The sequence below is a fragment of the Mirounga angustirostris genome, unplaced genomic scaffold, assembly GCF_029215605.1.
Source record: "Mirounga angustirostris isolate CCGP_5_RB_7025 unplaced genomic scaffold, mMirAng1.0.hap1 SCAF_3, whole genome shotgun sequence".
NCBI classification, from domain to species: Eukaryota; Metazoa; Chordata; class Mammalia; order Carnivora; family Phocidae; genus Mirounga; species Mirounga angustirostris.
In genome coordinates this window covers 124254576-124271044 of record NW_026991711.1, presented here as the reverse complement: position 1 = coordinate 124271044, position 16469 = coordinate 124254576, and the positions used below count along the sequence as shown (strand labels likewise).

At 40.5% G+C, this 16469-nt stretch overlaps 1 protein-coding gene across 10 annotated transcripts in view; it reads right to left on the bottom strand.

The window, feature by feature from the left end:
* TANC1 (tetratricopeptide repeat, ankyrin repeat and coiled-coil containing 1) overlaps positions 1-16469 on the bottom strand; it is a 229304-nt gene that overhangs the window by 141445 nt on the left and 71390 nt on the right. For all 10 annotated transcript variants that reach the window (XM_045868801.3, XM_064586594.1, XM_045868802.3 and 7 more), the window contains one exon: positions 9230-9308. In XM_045868801.3, coding sequence (XP_045724757.2) covers positions 9230-9308 — 79 coding nt within the window. The remainder of the gene's footprint in view (positions 1-9229; positions 9309-16469) is intronic.

Sequence of the window (16469 nt, the reverse complement as noted above, 5' to 3'; positions counted from 1 at the left end):
TATCAAAGACTAATGACATTGAAAAGGATAAGCAAAAGACAAAGAATATCCTGGGGCTTTTTAAATTCTTATTAGTATTCTCCAAATTTTTTACAATGAGCACATACTATATCGGGCACAGATTCAAAGACCCATATTTATTCTCACTTTAACTTCTCTAAAACTGAATGCATGTAATAGTTGATGGCATCTTAAAAATCAGCATCACCCAGGCAGTGATCATAACGTCGTATCCACTGACTGCAAACCTGGGTTGTCACATCTGGTAGAATGACAATTTTAGCCCTTTCCAGGTTTCACTCAACAGATCACTTAAGGTCAGCTGTGGAAGGCAAAAGAACCCTGAATTATATCTGAAAGCTTTCCATTAAAATCTCCTTTTGAGATCATGAAAGGATGGTAGAAATGTAATGTGGAGAAAAATGGATATTGACAACTAGGTTTAAAAAAATGACAAGAATTAGGCTCTGAATATAAATTAGAAATGCTTTAATCAACCTGTTTATATTTTCCCTCAGTTTTTTTTTTTTTTCTTTAAGACTTATTTGAGAGAGAGAGAGAGAATGTACACACAAGCACACGAGCGGGAGGGGCAGAGAGGGAGAAGAATCCCAAGCAGATCCCATGCCAAGCACACAGCCCGATTTGGGGCTCAATCCTATGACCAAAAGAGCACACACGACCCAAGCCAAAACCAAGAGTTGGATCCCCAACCAGCTGCACCACCCAGAGTCCCCTCTTTGCCTTCAGTTTTATGAAAAAGATTGAGACACATAAAAATAACTCTAAAGGAAATCTTCAGTAAGGCAACCATTTTAAGTAATAAAGTATCATGTCAGTTAATTGACAGTAGCTCTTTCTTCCTTAGAGGTACATGAAGTATGGTATGTTTTATAGTCAGCGAAATACAGTATTACATTTATAATCAGAAAAGAGACAAGTGCTACGGACTGAACTGTGTCTCCTGAAAATTTGTAGCCTTAAACCCACATGTGATGGTATTTGGAGATGGGGCCCCTGAAGATAATTAGTTTTAACTGACCTCAGGAGGGTGGGGCCCTTGTGATGGGATTAGTGTCCTTGTCAGAAGAAGTACCAGAGAGCTCTCTCTTGCCATTTGAGGACACAGGAAGAAGGTAACTACAAGCCAGAAAGAGTCTTCACCACACGGTGGAGACAAGCAGACTCTACTTTCCAATTCCGTGATTTCAGATGTGAATAAAGGTTTCTCAATTTGAGGCTCCACACCAAGGCTAATGCTACCCAACGGGTTAGCCTTGGTGGCCACCCATCAGCTGCAGGACAACTCAAGGTCGAAGCCTCATCCTCTTAAGATGAATAGTAAGCTTAGATCATCCTTCACAGGAAAAAAAAAAGTCAATCTAGGTCAAATCTTTAGTAGCCTACCTCCCCACTACAAACTACATTTGCCAACAGATTATATGAAATCAAGTTTTCTATATTTCTGTAGAATAGAAATAAAACCTTGGAATTCTCCTCCTAGAAAATGCAAATGAGGGGCTTCTGGGTGGCTTAGTCGGTTAAGCAAGCAACTCTTGATTTCAGCTCAGGTCAGGATATCAGTGCCGTGAAATCGAGCCCCATGTCTGGCTCCTTGCTGGCTGTGGAGCCTACTTAAGATTCTCTCTCCCTCTCCCCGGCCACCCCCACTTGCTCTCAATTTCTTTCAAAAAAAAAAAAAAAAAAAGCAAATGGTCACATGAAAATTCAGATATAGAGTTTTTATGGGAATTAGAAACTACACATGACAAGCCTCTTTGAAAATTAGGTATATAGAAAATAAGACCATTGTTTTGGGGTTATTTTACAGAAAAGCAGTTTTGTTTTGTTTTTTTAAAGATTTATTTATTTCACAGAGAGAGACACAGCGAGAGACACAGCGAGAGAGGGAACACAAGCAGGGGGAGTAGGAGAGGGAGAAGCAGGCTTCCCGCAGAGCAGGGAGCCTGATGCGGGGCTTGATCCCAGGACCCTGGGATCGTGACCTGAGCTGAAGGCAGATGCCTAACAACTAAGCCACCCAGGCGCCCCAGCTTTTTTTTTTTTTAATATGTATATAATAAAATTAGATTTGATCCAAAAAAAGACTCTGAACTGTTATTTTATGTTCCCTATTAAGTTTCCTACTGCGTTTACACATATACAGTTGACCCTTGAACAGAACGGGTTTGAACTACACAGGTCCACTTCTACGTGGCTTTTTCCCCCCCAATAAATACAGTCAGTACTGTAAACGTATTTTCTCTTCCCCAGATTTTCTTAGCAAACTTTTTTTCTAGGTTATAATATAGTAAATAACACAAAATATGTGTTAATAGATTGTTTTTTATCAGTAAGGCTTCCAGTCCAATAGGTTATTAGTTTACATTCTGGGGAGTCAAAAGTTATATGTAGATTTTCAACTATATGGGGGCTGGAATCCATAACCTCTGCATTGTTCTGGGGACAACTGCACATACAAAGAGGAACCCAAATAAATGTTGTTTGAGAATTCTGCTACAAATGTTATGATTCAGATAGGCTGTGACTTGCTGGCGGGGGCGGGGGGGGGGGGTTCTTATTAGCCAGAAAACAGAAAATCCAGGAGGTATCTTGATTTCACCTTCTCTGTCCAGAGCTTTCTCTAATTATGCCCTTCACAGGAAACAGGCCATTCAGGATGAACCAGCTTGGTCCATGACATGTAGATGCCTGACACATGACAAATGCTAAGTATCTGTTCTCCTCCTTCTCTCTTTCATCCTTTCTATTTCCCTAAAACACATGGGAAAGCTACAAAGAGGATGGAAGGCAGAGCCTTCTACATAGGAAGACCTTCATTAATTAAGGATGTGTTGAAATGAAACATCCCAGGAACTCTATCAACTGTACTTAGAAATCTATTCTTAAAGTTGCTTACTGACTCCCAAAATCTCTTTAGCAAGGGAGAAAGTCTTTTGGTTTAAGTTCACAAAGAAAAAGGATAAAATGCCAGTACTTGATATAGGCTGATAGGTAAAATAAATGGATTTCCCAAGTATAAACCACCACATGAGAGACCACGGACACCAAGGACTCAGCTTTCAGTTTTGTTATGAGGAAAAGGGTCAAGATGGCACAAAAGACTTCAGTATGCAAGGATGATGGCAGAATCTGTATTTGAAGATGGGAAGTCATGGAAAGAAGCTTTCAGAACATCACTCCTCTGCCTGAGAGCAGTCCTGCCTTTTCTTCAACTGGGAAAGAACAAGAAGTCTTACAATGGTTTTGTTTGTTCAAGGCACCACACAGTTTTCTCAGGAAAGGAAAGGTCTGCAGAGTATCAAGCAGAAGCCAGGTGTCGAGTGAGACGCTTCTGCAAAAAGGTTCTCTTATTTAGCCCTGATGACATCCTTGTAAGGCAGCTTAGTCAAGTTAAGGAACTTGTCCAAATTCATGTAAACTGGGAGGCGATCAAGTTAGGATTTGAGTCTGTGACTTCTAATTCCACAGTCTGCTTTTTCTAGACTTTGAGACAGGTATAAGAGACAACAAAGAGAAACTGGTGAAGGAACCAAGCTAACCAGAGGGAATAGCGTTCCTGATTCTACCAAAAGCCAGCTTGGCCTCTATTCTGTGTTTATATCCTGCCCCAATATTTTACAGAATTTGCTTAAGTGCCCTGGTAAAGCGAAATACAATACGTTAGATTGAATTATTTCTGCCTGTTCTGTTGCTTGGGAAACATTTTTGGAGTCCGTTAACAACAAGATACCAAATATCCATAGCTCAGCAAGACAGTCACTGCACTAAATTCCTAAATAATAGTCCACAACCACAGAAAATGGGCAATGCAGCACAGAATAATCAAAAGCAGCTTCATATTTTCCGGATAAAACAAAGCATCGTTTGTATTGAGGCATTTTTAGAAGGTACCACTGAAAACCAGACTGCAGCCTGGAATGGCTTAAAATACCACATTTAACAATCACATCAATGGCTTTTAAACTTTAGAGGCAAACAGCCTGCTTTTACTACAAATTCAAAGTGAAGGATTAGATGCAAAGCTAACAGATTAATTCAGTACACACTCAAGTTTAGAGACTATCCAATGCCTTAATTAACACCATTGTAAGTGCACTTAGCCAACCAGCTGGGTTTTAATGATGAAAAGGTGAAGGTCAAATGTCATTTTTTTTTTTAAGTAAATTACTTCAAACTAAGCCCCCCCCCCCCGCTGGAAAAAAAAGAACACAAATAATTGAAGGGAAAGACTAATAAACAATTATTTTGGCATATTAAGCAACCCTTCATCAGTCTATATATATATATATTTTTTTTTAAAGATTTTATTTGACAGAGAGAGACACAGCGAGAGAGGGAACACAAGCAGGGGGAGAGGGAGAAGCAGACTCCCAGCCGATCAGGGAGCCCAATGCAGAGCTCGATCCCAGGACCCTGGGATCATGACCCGAGCTGAAGGCAGACGCTTAACGACTAAGCCACCCAGGTGTCCCATCAGTCTGTATTTTAATTGAGGCAGTACCACAATTAAAAGTTCACCAAACTTTGTTCTTCTGACTCAACATGGAGCCACCTCCACACCAAAACAGATCAACTAGAAAAGTTGGATAGAGCAAAAGGCTATGGTTTCAAGATTGGCAGAGGACAGGAGAAGGAATGCATATAGAGGGAGAGGGACCAACCCTCTCTCAGAAGGCAATAGGTCTCGCCTGCCTAATGCTTCCAGAATGATGCCAATATCTCTGGGATTAAAAGAAAAAACAAAAACTGTCATCAGCTGTGAGCTATAATTATACTCAAGATGTTAGGTAAAAAATCAGTATTCATTTCTTGGAGACCAATAGGAAAAAAAAAAAAGTCCAAAAAACTAGCCAAATCATTTACTAGGTGGACACAGTAGGTATTCTAATCAGCTATACTAAATATCTGTGCTTGGTTTTTGTGGTAGAGGGGACCTGCCAATGTCGATGACAGAAGAATCGTCCACAGCGCATGCCTTAGTGGGAGGTGAAGTCCACTTTACCCTACAGAAGCTAAGAAGTCAAAATACATATTTGTCCAGCCTCTTTTGCAGCTAGAAGCCAGGCATGGGAACCAGGTTCAGCCATTTAGAAACACTTGCCCCACACTTTGTTTTTCCTTGGCTATTCTTAAGCATTTTCTCTTTCAGATGAATTTTTAGATCAACTGGTTATGTCAAGTTAAAAAAAAAAAAAAAAGACAGGACTTTTCTGGGCAGTGAAAATACTGTGTATGATACAGATACAGATCATTACATATTTGTCCAAACCCACAGAATGTACCATACCAAGAATGAACCCTGATGTAAACTGTGGAATTTGGGTGATTATGATGTGTCAGTGTGGGTTCATCAGTTGTAACAAATGCACTACTCTGGTGGGAGGTGTTGATCCTGGGGGAGACTACGTATGAGTGGGGACAGAGGCTACATAGGAAATCCCTGTACCTGCTGCTCAGTTTTTCTGTGAACTTCAGACTGCTCTAAAAGAACAAGGTCTTTAAAAATAAAATAGTTGGAATTTCATTAGGGATTAAATGGAATGCACAGGTAATTCCATAAGAGAGAGTCGGTTTAAAATACTGCATCTGCCCATTTGGGAACATTGTTCTTCTGTTAAGTGCTTCAACAAAGTTTTATTCTTCTCTTCAATGTAAGTTTTGCACACTTTTTTTTTTGGTTAATATTTAAAGTTTTTGTTTCTATTATAAAATGGGACATTTCCCCATGCATTCTCTAAATAGTGTTGTTATATAGAAAAGATATTAATTCCCTACACTGCTCTTATATCAACTCTAAACTTATTTTGGTCCAGATTTGTATCAGAATACTCTCAATATACTTAATTATTTCATCTTTAAATAGGTTTAATAATAGTAACACGAAAGTTTTTTGATAGCAAAGGTCACTTAAAATAAAAAGACATGGTCTCTCCTCTCTGGAGAGCCTCAAAATAAATACCACATTTGCTTAAGATCAAGGTCCTAGGGGCACCTGGGTGGCTCAGTCGTTAAGTGTCTGCCTTTGGCTCAGTTCATGATCCCAGGGTCCTGGGATCGAGCCCCACATCAGGCTCTCTGCTCCGCGGGAAGCCTGTTTCTCCCTCTCCCACTCCCCCTGCTTCTGTTCCCTCTCTCACTGTTTCTCTGTCAAATAAATAAAAATCTTAAAAAAAAGAAAAAAAAAATCAAGGTCCTAACATAAGAGCAGGGAGGGGGAAAAAATATATATGTATATATACACACACACACACACACACGCCCTTATCTAGCTCTCCCCACACTGTGGTTTAATATTGATTTTTGCTGCCTCAGGACTAACTCAAGGTCAAGAGAAACACAGTGCTCATTTGCACTGATGGAATAGTGGGGACAAGGCAAATGTACTTTCCCCAAAAACATTTTCAAGCTTTTAATACTGTATTCTCTGACACATTCTACAGCTTTCAGAAAATATGTTTTGCTTAGCTATAAGCATTTCCTAGGTTAAAAAAAAAAGAATTTTGCTATTTTTAGAGTTCACTCAGGGTTCAATAGTTTAATACTATATATATTTCAAATACCCTTATATACATGTAACTTAAATTTCAATACCTGCTAAAATTTTGCCAGTAATTTAAAGTAGATATATGGGACATTTTCTTTTAGGGATAGGAACTGAAGGTATAACAACTTTTCAATACTTCTGAAAAATGTTTGTTTTCTTTTGAATACTAAATTTAACTCAGTGATTATGTTTTCTAAATTCTCAAAGCCAATTTGATAAAAAAGGGGGGGGGAGGTTCAAGATTGTAAAAACAATCTACAAAGGATATATAAAATGCTGAGCTCAATATTTTAGACAAAAATATTTCCTAAATTTCTATAATTGTTAGTTCAAGTACATAGAAATGAATTTTCCTTTGTCTTTGCAACAAAGATTGATTTTAATTGGAAACAGTAGAGCAAAATTTTTCCATATTGCAGGAGATATTATTACTCAAGTTTCAGGGCAGTCTCCACAGATTAGCTAACTTTAATTTACACAGAAACTTAGCTATGATCTACTTATATAATGAGAATTGGCACAGAGCTCAACATATGAATGGTCAAATTCCAAGTATTTTCCCCAATCATCTTGTGACATAACTTCATCAAGATTTAAAATTCCATCTGCCTTGTTCCCCAACACAACCAGGTTCTAGTTAAGAGAAAAAAGGCACATACCATATAGATGTTTTATGAGAAATGTTCCCATTGCTTTTTCAAGTTGGTTTGCATTAGTGAAAAGCCATAGTGTGGGAATTATTATGAAGAAATGATTCAGAAAAAAACGTAGTTGCTCTTAAGGACCAGAGAGGGGAATAAACCCAAAATCACATGTTCTAAAATGGGAAAAGTTACAAATGCAAACTATGTTCACTGTCTGGCCATTCTGAAAGGCAGGGTGCCCCAAATCATTACTGTACTGTTTGTTATTTCACTGGCACTGGTCAAAGAGGATGGTGGGTCTGTTGTGAAAGACTCCATTACTAAGTAGGGAGTTTTGGCTTGGAGACCCAGGCCACTCATTGGGCGGCTCCAGCCAGACAGACAGCTTAGGACCTAACTTTATGCTGGAAATTACAAAGACATCTAAAGAAGCAAGTAACAAAATCCCTAGGATGAATGTCAGATGAGCCAAAACCGGGGGGGGGGGGGGGGGGGGGGAATTTTTTTAAACCGCTTTCAGAAAAATAAAGAGAAGGATATTTTGGCCTTGACCCAGCAGAGGGTGAATGTCCTCCTGGACAGAAATTGTGTGAACTGAAAATTCTCCATAGTAACAATTCTAATTAATTATTCAAAGGTAGGGGCTGGTTTCTTAAGGTTAAAAGCTGACTATGGTCTCTTGTTTCTATCGTTAAAAACTGAAATCTTTTCTTTGTATCAGCTTCTGCGGGGATTAATGAGAAGCTTCTGATGGAATCTTAACAGTAACTTTACAATAAAGACTACTTTTAACGTAAGTTTGCGGTTGCAGACTTTTTGGTTTAAGGGATAACAAAATTTGTCTAAGTTCCATATAACTAAAAAGTTTAAGCCCTCTTATTCTATGACGTAAGTACAGAAACAACAGATATTAACATTGTCATAACATTACATATATTATGTAATTATATACACACATGTAATAAAAGGTATTACAAGATCTTTTCAAATGAAGAGTTAACTGTAATTCAGTGATGTTTTAGTAATAAGTGGATTTATACTTTAATAGAAATCAAAACTGAAGTGTTATTCAATACAGTAACTCAGAAAACCAGCCACTTCCAACTCGGGATTATCATAAATTTGCAGAGTAAAATAGCACATTTTGGGGAAATTAATCCATGCTAACAGATTTTTATTGTATAATAATGATAAACAATATGTAATTTTTCTAGAAAAATAAGCCACTAAGTGGTCACCAAAATAACGTTAGAAGAGTTTATCACATGGAATGCAATGAAGAGTCACAAGGACCACATAAGCACCAGAAGTCTATAAACAGGAATGAAATCCAAGCCAAATGAAGTAGCTCTCATCATAATGAAAACTAGCAGTCTGGCACTGAGTGAGGCTACACCTGTTAGGCGGAAAATTTGATACTCAAAAGAGGAGGACCAGTCAGCCAGCAGTTGGTCAAACAAAATGCAATCACGTGTGGGAAAAGGGAAAGGGCTCTCTAGAAACCAAATTCCTGGACACACCTGCTATCCCTCCATGTCTATAACTCTGACTACGTCTGGATCTGAATGATGTTAAAATTATGAACCTTACAAGTCTTCTGAGGAAGGATTTGGTTCATAACCCAAACTCAATTTTTAAAGTCACTTCCCATAAGCAAGCTCAGAAATAGGGGTGCCTGGGTGGCTCAGTCAGTTGGGTGTCTGCCTTCGGCTTAGGTCATGATCCCAGAGTCCTGGGATCGAGTCCTACATTGGGCTCCCCGCTCAGCGGGGAGTCTGCTTCTCCCTCTGCCCCTCACCCCACTCATGCTCTATCTCACTCTCACGGTCTCTCTCTAAAATAAGTAAAATCTTAGAAAAAAAAAAAACCTTCACAAATACATTTAGTTTCTCATAGCTTCCAGTATTATGTGCGTCCTAACCCAGAACACTCCTCAGACCCATTCCCAACGTAATGGTGCCCACCCAGCCTGGAGTGCACAGGTGTCACGGCCCCCTGGACACCTGCTTGTACATACCGGTTTCTTTCCTGCTTCCCTTTCCTCCCTCACGGCTCTTCTTCAGCACAGCTTTTAACATTTTCCACACGCTTTGCTTCTAAAGAGAAAAGGAGGGGAGGGAAGAGCAATTAGGGGTTGTGAGCTGGAATGGAACTTACATACTGACATAAAAGGTAACTTGGGCTCTAACAGATTGCTTAGCAAAATGTAAAGGTACCCTGAGTCTTACAGTAATTTTCTGTGAAGAAACTAAGATGGGGAACTAAATGTTAAAGACACAAGGAGTGTTTTATAACTTTTAATGAAGTGATCATAAGTTCACTGTATTGTTGTAAGTTACACACACACACACACACCCAGGGCATTCTCAGCATTCCACATCGAATTAAGGTTACAAGGCTAAATCTGGGCACATTACTGTAAGATGTCTGGCACAGGAATTCAGATCTAACCCCAGCTCATCAAAAGAAAACATGAGAACGGAGAATCAACAAGATAATGGTTAAGAAGAAAGCTACACAGTTAAAGGCATGTTTTGCAGATGCTACTGATGATATAACCGCAAGGAAAACATTTTGGAAGTTTATCAGATTAAAACATACCTTATAAGCATTTGCAAAATAAATACAACAGAAACACATTTTAAAGGTGATGTCAGGAGCCCCAATCAAACAGCATACACGACAGTGCGTTTTTACTACATACGGTTAGGACTTTTGGGGGGGGGGGATGGGGAGGAAAGTAGAACAGTCTGTGGCACTACAGCTGAATCCTTAAAATGATAAGCTGCATTTTTTAACAGGGTTGTACTGAGCATGGAAAAACAACACAATGGCCCAGGCCTAAGAGGAAACCTAAAACCATCCCTATAGCAAGAGACAGACAAAAGGACCATTATTTCATCATGGAGTCTCCTGCAGCTCTCTTTTTCCTCCAGTAACTCAGATGAGATGGCTGGACAACTTCCAGCAGTAACAAATCCGAGTGGGTTGTGTTACCCATCACAACCTTGTTAATGCACTAAGGGCAGGAAGGTGGAAGGCAGGCAGGTTGCTCCTGGAAGAAAGAAGAGGGGGAGAGGGGCTAAGAGGGAGAAACTCGTGTGTAGAAGAGGGTCCCACCTGCCTATTGAGCCTGAATGCTTGAAATGGCCTTGGTGTAGCACCCCACACAACTGCTCAACCCCAGAGTGAAGCAGAGCCTCTGTGGGGGCAGAGAGAGAGCAGTCCCTAAGCATGCCATTCAGAGTCACACAACATTAGCACACACAGTGACCTTACCATTTGGTCCAGGCCTGTATTTATTTTTCCAAGTCCTTTGTTTCCCTGATGAAGAAACAGAGACCCTGGAAGGCTGACTGCCCAGGGGTCACACAGCTAATTAATAGCAGGGCCCAAATCCAAATCTGCAAACTCCCAGCAAGGGTCCTCCTCCTCCCACTGCTCTGCCTCTCCTCTCAGAAAATGAAAGCTTTGGGCAACAGCAATCAAACAAATGAACAAACAAAAATCAACAAACCAACCCACCCTAGAGATACCAGGAGGATAGTATCTTTAAGCAGAATTTGGAGAAAGCTATAGTGAAGTTTGATAGGGTTAAATCACCTTATAAACAAGTCTCTACACACAAAAGGGGCATAGCTTACAGCCTAATTCTTCTTTAAAATGCTACTTCAGTGAACCCTGGTGTAAAGATTTGTGTTTCACCTAAAGGGCAAGCACGGAATCTGGGAAGAGGACCACAGTGTGCTTCTACAGGGTAACTACGGAAACACAAATTTCTCTTGACGGTCATGCTTAAAACACTGCAAAATGCGGTGTAAAAAATGGTGGACAAAATTTAATAATAGATGCCTGCTAAGCACAGATATTTTCTTTGCCAAAAATCAACCAACCTTCAGGATTGAACAAAGACTACACACTTTATAAAACATGCCAACAGAGCTTGGCCCCGGTCCCTTGGGGAGTTGTCCAGGAGCCCCATGCTTCTCTGGATCACCAACTAGCTCAGGCCCCACCATGGCGGTGAGGCTGCCCGTGATCCATCACCCTGGTCATCTCCAACCCACAGCAGATCTGCTGTGCCACTGGGAAGACACATCCCACAGGACAAGGACTAAGACACACTGACTCAGGCATCTCATGCCAGACATCTTGGATGCCTACTTTGGGGAGCTCAGCTGTTTTCAGGATTGTCATATCTTCCACATCAGTGGTCTTGAGTCAAGTGAAAGAGGCTATCAGATAGCCACTATAATTTTTCTTTCCAGTTCCTGCTTTCCTCCATAAATAGCAAGTCAAGGGGAAAAGCTTAAATTTATATTCTAAGACCTATTCAAACTGTGACCTGGAGAAACTTCAAATGAGTCTACCCGAGTGCAAAAGTCACTTCAGTTGCCATTTCTTTAAAGTATATACTTTTGAGGAAGAGCGAAAAGACCAGCCTCCAGACCAGCGTCTGAAATTCTCTAAAGGGAGAAAACTTCCTATCATTTTCACTTAAAAGAAAATAAAATATGAGTATAGGACATTAACCTTAGAAGACCAATGACCTGAAGGCACCTAGATTTCCTTATTTTTCTACTGCCATTCAACATCTAAGTTTCCCAGATACCATAAGTTCTTCCTTTTAAAATGCCCAGAAGTTAAAGTACCAAACTTACTTTCACTTTTTGGATTTCTCATTTACCACATAGAGTCTTTGAGGATAGGCACAACTTCTCCATGTTATGTGTTAGAATTCTGCAGTGACTACAGTGATAGATAAAATTTAACAAAGATCACCCTAGGTAAAACAGGGAGGATCTCAAAGCAAGACGAAATCTGTTTTGGCTTGCAATCACAATAGCAGCATCATAACCATGACCACCTTGTCTGAAATCACAGAATAACAATAGTATGAAAATTTTCCTCTTCTGGAGTGCCATACTGCCTATTTATACAATTCCAAGTTGAATCTGTGAGCTGAGGGCAGGGACTATGTTTATTCTTTAATACAAACAGAAGCCAGAACACAGGCTTCGCACCCACTCTGTTCTCAGTATTTGTTGACAGATTTAACTAGGCTGCAATGAACACAGATGAGCAATTTCCTCCAAATCAAGCAATTAGCCAACATTTATAGCAGTTTATAAGTTATAAGGAACATTCCTACATATTTTCATTCACAAGGAATGCCAGAAAACGCAGTTAAATCCATGTGACATCAAGCCATGAGATACTAGTGAGGAAAATGCTGCATTTCATAATACTCTTTCATGTCCACACCTGAATTAACCTTAAAAAGTCTCACAATCACAAAATCTTATTATCCAGTTATCCTGAATCTGTGTGCACTCCATTGGAAGGAGCCTCTCCCATTAAACAGTTTATCTGACCTCAGAGCAAAGCTTCTTCTGAAGGTGCCTCCCTTCTTTTGTCAACATCAAGCAAACCAGAACAGCAATATTTACAAGTGAAACACTGAAAAATAAGTTATACATAATTAAGGATCCCCCCCCCCGAAAAGGGAGACATCAAAAACATACTCAACTTTAAGGGTTTGAAAATTTTTTTCCAACCAAGATTTGACTCATCTGAATAATAGCCATGTCCTCTGTATGGCTACTTTTAGAATTTACTTTCCATTAGCATCCTTTAATGTTGTTAAAAGAAAGGAAATGTGTGGCGGCAGTGGGGGGTCTGAAGCACCTTTCAAGATAAATAATATATAGAATAGAGCAAGTCAAGAAAACAAAACAGAATAGAGACCACAAAAGGAAACAAAGAGGCCTGCTAGATGGGGCACTGGCTGTTGGCTGGAAATTCACGGAAAACTGTGTTATAGAAGCTTCCTGAAAGCAAGAGCCATATCTCAACATTCTTTTAGAGCTCCCATGAGGCTGGGGAAAAACAACCCTTGATGAATACTTGAAATTCCAGTAGGTCTCTCTCCCCTCCCCCACTTCCCCCCCCCCCCCCCCCCCCCCGTATAGTTGAAAAAGCCCAGGAATCAAGAGACCTAATCCCAGCCCTGGTCCTTGTGTTGTGACTGGGAACAAGTCACTGAACTTCTCTAAGGATTCAGAGGATTCGTCCAGAAAAGCTGGGGGAGACCAGAGTGGCTACTGACCAAGCAATCAGAAAGCAACTGTATGATGTTATTGCCCCATTTCCACTGCTAGTATGGCATCAGTGGGCTATAAATTATTCCCCAGGACACAAAGGCTCAACCATTCACTTCTTTATTCAAAGCCATTCCACAAACCGTACCTCTAATTCTACTGCTCTTTATACTTAGGCTTGTCGTAGGCAAAAAGACTTCCGATTTGAGTAGGACTTACTAAAAAGCATAGTAAATTTACAGCCTCAAGTAACCTGAATTTAAAAGATTTCTGGGCATGAAGTCTCAACTCAAATGTTTTCTGATGCACAAATTAAGTGGAAACTATTAGACTGAAATCACTTTCAGCCACATTTTAAATATTTTATAGGAGGATATAGAAGTTGCTTTGGGAAAAGTTTCTAAAAAAAAAAACAAAAACCCTGACTCTCCTGGGGCACCTGGCTGGCTCAGTAGGTAGAGCATGTGACGCTCGATCTTGGGGTTGTGAGTTTGAGCCACACGTTGGGTATAGAGATTACTTAAAAAAAATTTTTTTTTTTTTAAGATTTTTTTTTTTTATTTATTTAAGACAGAGAATGAGAGAGCGCACATGAGAGGGGGGAGGGTCAGAGGGAGCAGCAGACTCCCTGCTGAGCAGGGAGCCCGATGCGGGACTCAATCCAGGGACTCCAGGATCATGACCTGAGCCGAAGGCAGTCGCTTAACCAACTGAGCCACCCAGGCGCCCCTACTTAAAAAAATTTTAAATCCTGACTCTCCCAAGCTGGTATTTCAAGTTACTAGAAAATTACTAATATGCAAGTTTGTTCAAAGAAGTTTTCATTTTGTGAACTACTTGACAAAAAGGAAATTTCACTTTAGGAGGAAAATATGAACAAGCTACTTCCTTCTGGCTCCAAGAGCCATTTTTTTTTATATTGTGAAGAGATCTGTTGAGCCCAACTTTTAAACACTACTTCCTCCATAAAGCCCTCCCAGGCTATGGCAGTCAACTCTACAAATCCCTCCCGGTACCTAGCAATGTACCTTATACACAAAAAACACTAAGGACATTTTTTAAATGAATGAATAGTAGGTTGTTATGAAAGGGAACTCAATGGCAATCCTCTCACACAAGGGGTTTGGACCAGTAATTTAAGAATTGTTCTGGTACCAACCACTAGTTTCCAAATTTATGGTCAAAGTTATCTGGCCTATACACAATCAACAACTCATTTCCACAGCAGGATCTGTTCTCTTATCCAGTCTTCAGAAGCCTGCAGGGAGGTTTTATTTTGGTATTTCAAATACACATACAGAAGGGATAAGTACAATGACAGAAAAGCCAAAACCTGAAATCAATACATTCTCCTTCAAACCAGGAAGGGTTCAGATAAGGAGAAAACCAAGGGCAGCATTCCTAGCAATAAGCCTTATGAGTCCCAGGCCAATGGCTGTTTACAAGACTGAGCACCAGTCTTGCAGAAAGCCCCTGGTCGCCAGAAGCTGTCTTCGGGTTGGATGCTTCTCAACCAAGCACCTACCTCCCTACCCCAACGGCAAGATGCTCCAAACGAGAAGACAAAATAACTGTGATATTATTACCACCACCACCACCATCCAGACATTCATAGATGTTTAGATCTGAGAAAGCAAAGGCATTTGCAAGTCCACTTCAAAAGCCACCTCGGGACACCTGGGTAGCTCAGTTGATTAAGTGATCGACTCTTGGTTTCAGCTCAGGTCAAGATCTCATGGGTCCTGGGATTGCCCCAAGTTAATGAGCTCCACGCTCAGCGAGGAGTTGGCTTGAAAGAGTCTCTCCTTCTACCCCTCCCCCCACTTGCTCAAGCTCTCTCTCTAGTAAATAAACCTTTAAAAAAAAAAAAAAGCCACCTCAAAACTGCTCAAGGCCTTCTTACCCACCTGCTTCCTCCACTAGGCTGTGAGCCACTGATGGTCAGAACTTGCCCCACTCCCCACCCCAGCAGAGTATTTGTTTTGTTGCTTCAATACCAATAGATATATTGGGGAGGAACATAATTTTAATCCATCTATAATTCCCAAAGGGAATGGCTGTATCTCAAAATAGACTGCCATCCTTTAATAAATTTAAACAAATATAACAGCCTCATTTAAAATGCAAGGCCCTGAGCACTGAAGGAACTTATCCTGACTCTCCCGGGTCAGCAAGATGCAGAGAGAAACAGGGTTACAACCTGGTTTTCCAAATTAAGGAAGCAGCACTGGGCTAGAGTTTGCAGTTTTTCATTCTGCACAAATTCCTAAGTGTCTGTACCAAGCAAAGAGGGACACAAAGTCAAGAATAATATGACAGAGGGGGAAGAAAACAAAGTAAAAAAACATAGGCAGGAAGCTAGGAGTTCATGCCTCCATTTTCTCTCTAAAGTAAAAATAAGGTATGAGAGGAGCAGTAAAGGTTGAAAACAGCCTTTGCAGAAGAGACGAAGGCAAGCACAAGATTACAAGGACAGCTGAACAGCTCTGACTACCCAATCCAGGTTGCAGACCAAGCAAGCCATGGCACCCAATAATGAATCTATGCAGCTGCATCCTCTGATGCTCAGCCCCAAGAACCCCCCAGAAGAGGAGAGGACTGATCAGTGACTGGGAGTCTGCATCACAAGTGCAACAAGACTGAGAAGGGGGCCCGTGTGACATGCTGGGAGGGGTGCTCCAGGGAGTCAGGACTGGACAGGAAGGGAGTGAGGCCCTGAGAGGTCTGATGGCCAGAGAAGACAGGGATGGGGTCTCAAGGAAATCCAAGAACAAACACAGACTAAGTGAATGAGGGAGTTGAGAAAGAGTCCAGTCCTTTTAAATGAATTTTTAAATTTTGGATATGGAACAATTCCAGACAATGATGAAGTCCACATGACAGCCAAAAGCATGGTTTGGTAAAGTGGAAGGCCTTCAAATGAGGGTTGCTGGAAGCAACTTGATTCCTGGTATGGGGAAGGGCCATTCAGATGCTGACTGCAGTAATAGAGGTAGCATTTGGGGTATCAGCCATCATCCTAATAGCTAGTATTAAGTGTTGACTACAGGTCAGGTAAGGAGTTTTATATACATATATCTTTTTATCCAAAAAAAACCCAAATAACTAAACCAAAACAAAACTCTATATGTACGGATCCTTTTTTTTTTTTTTTTT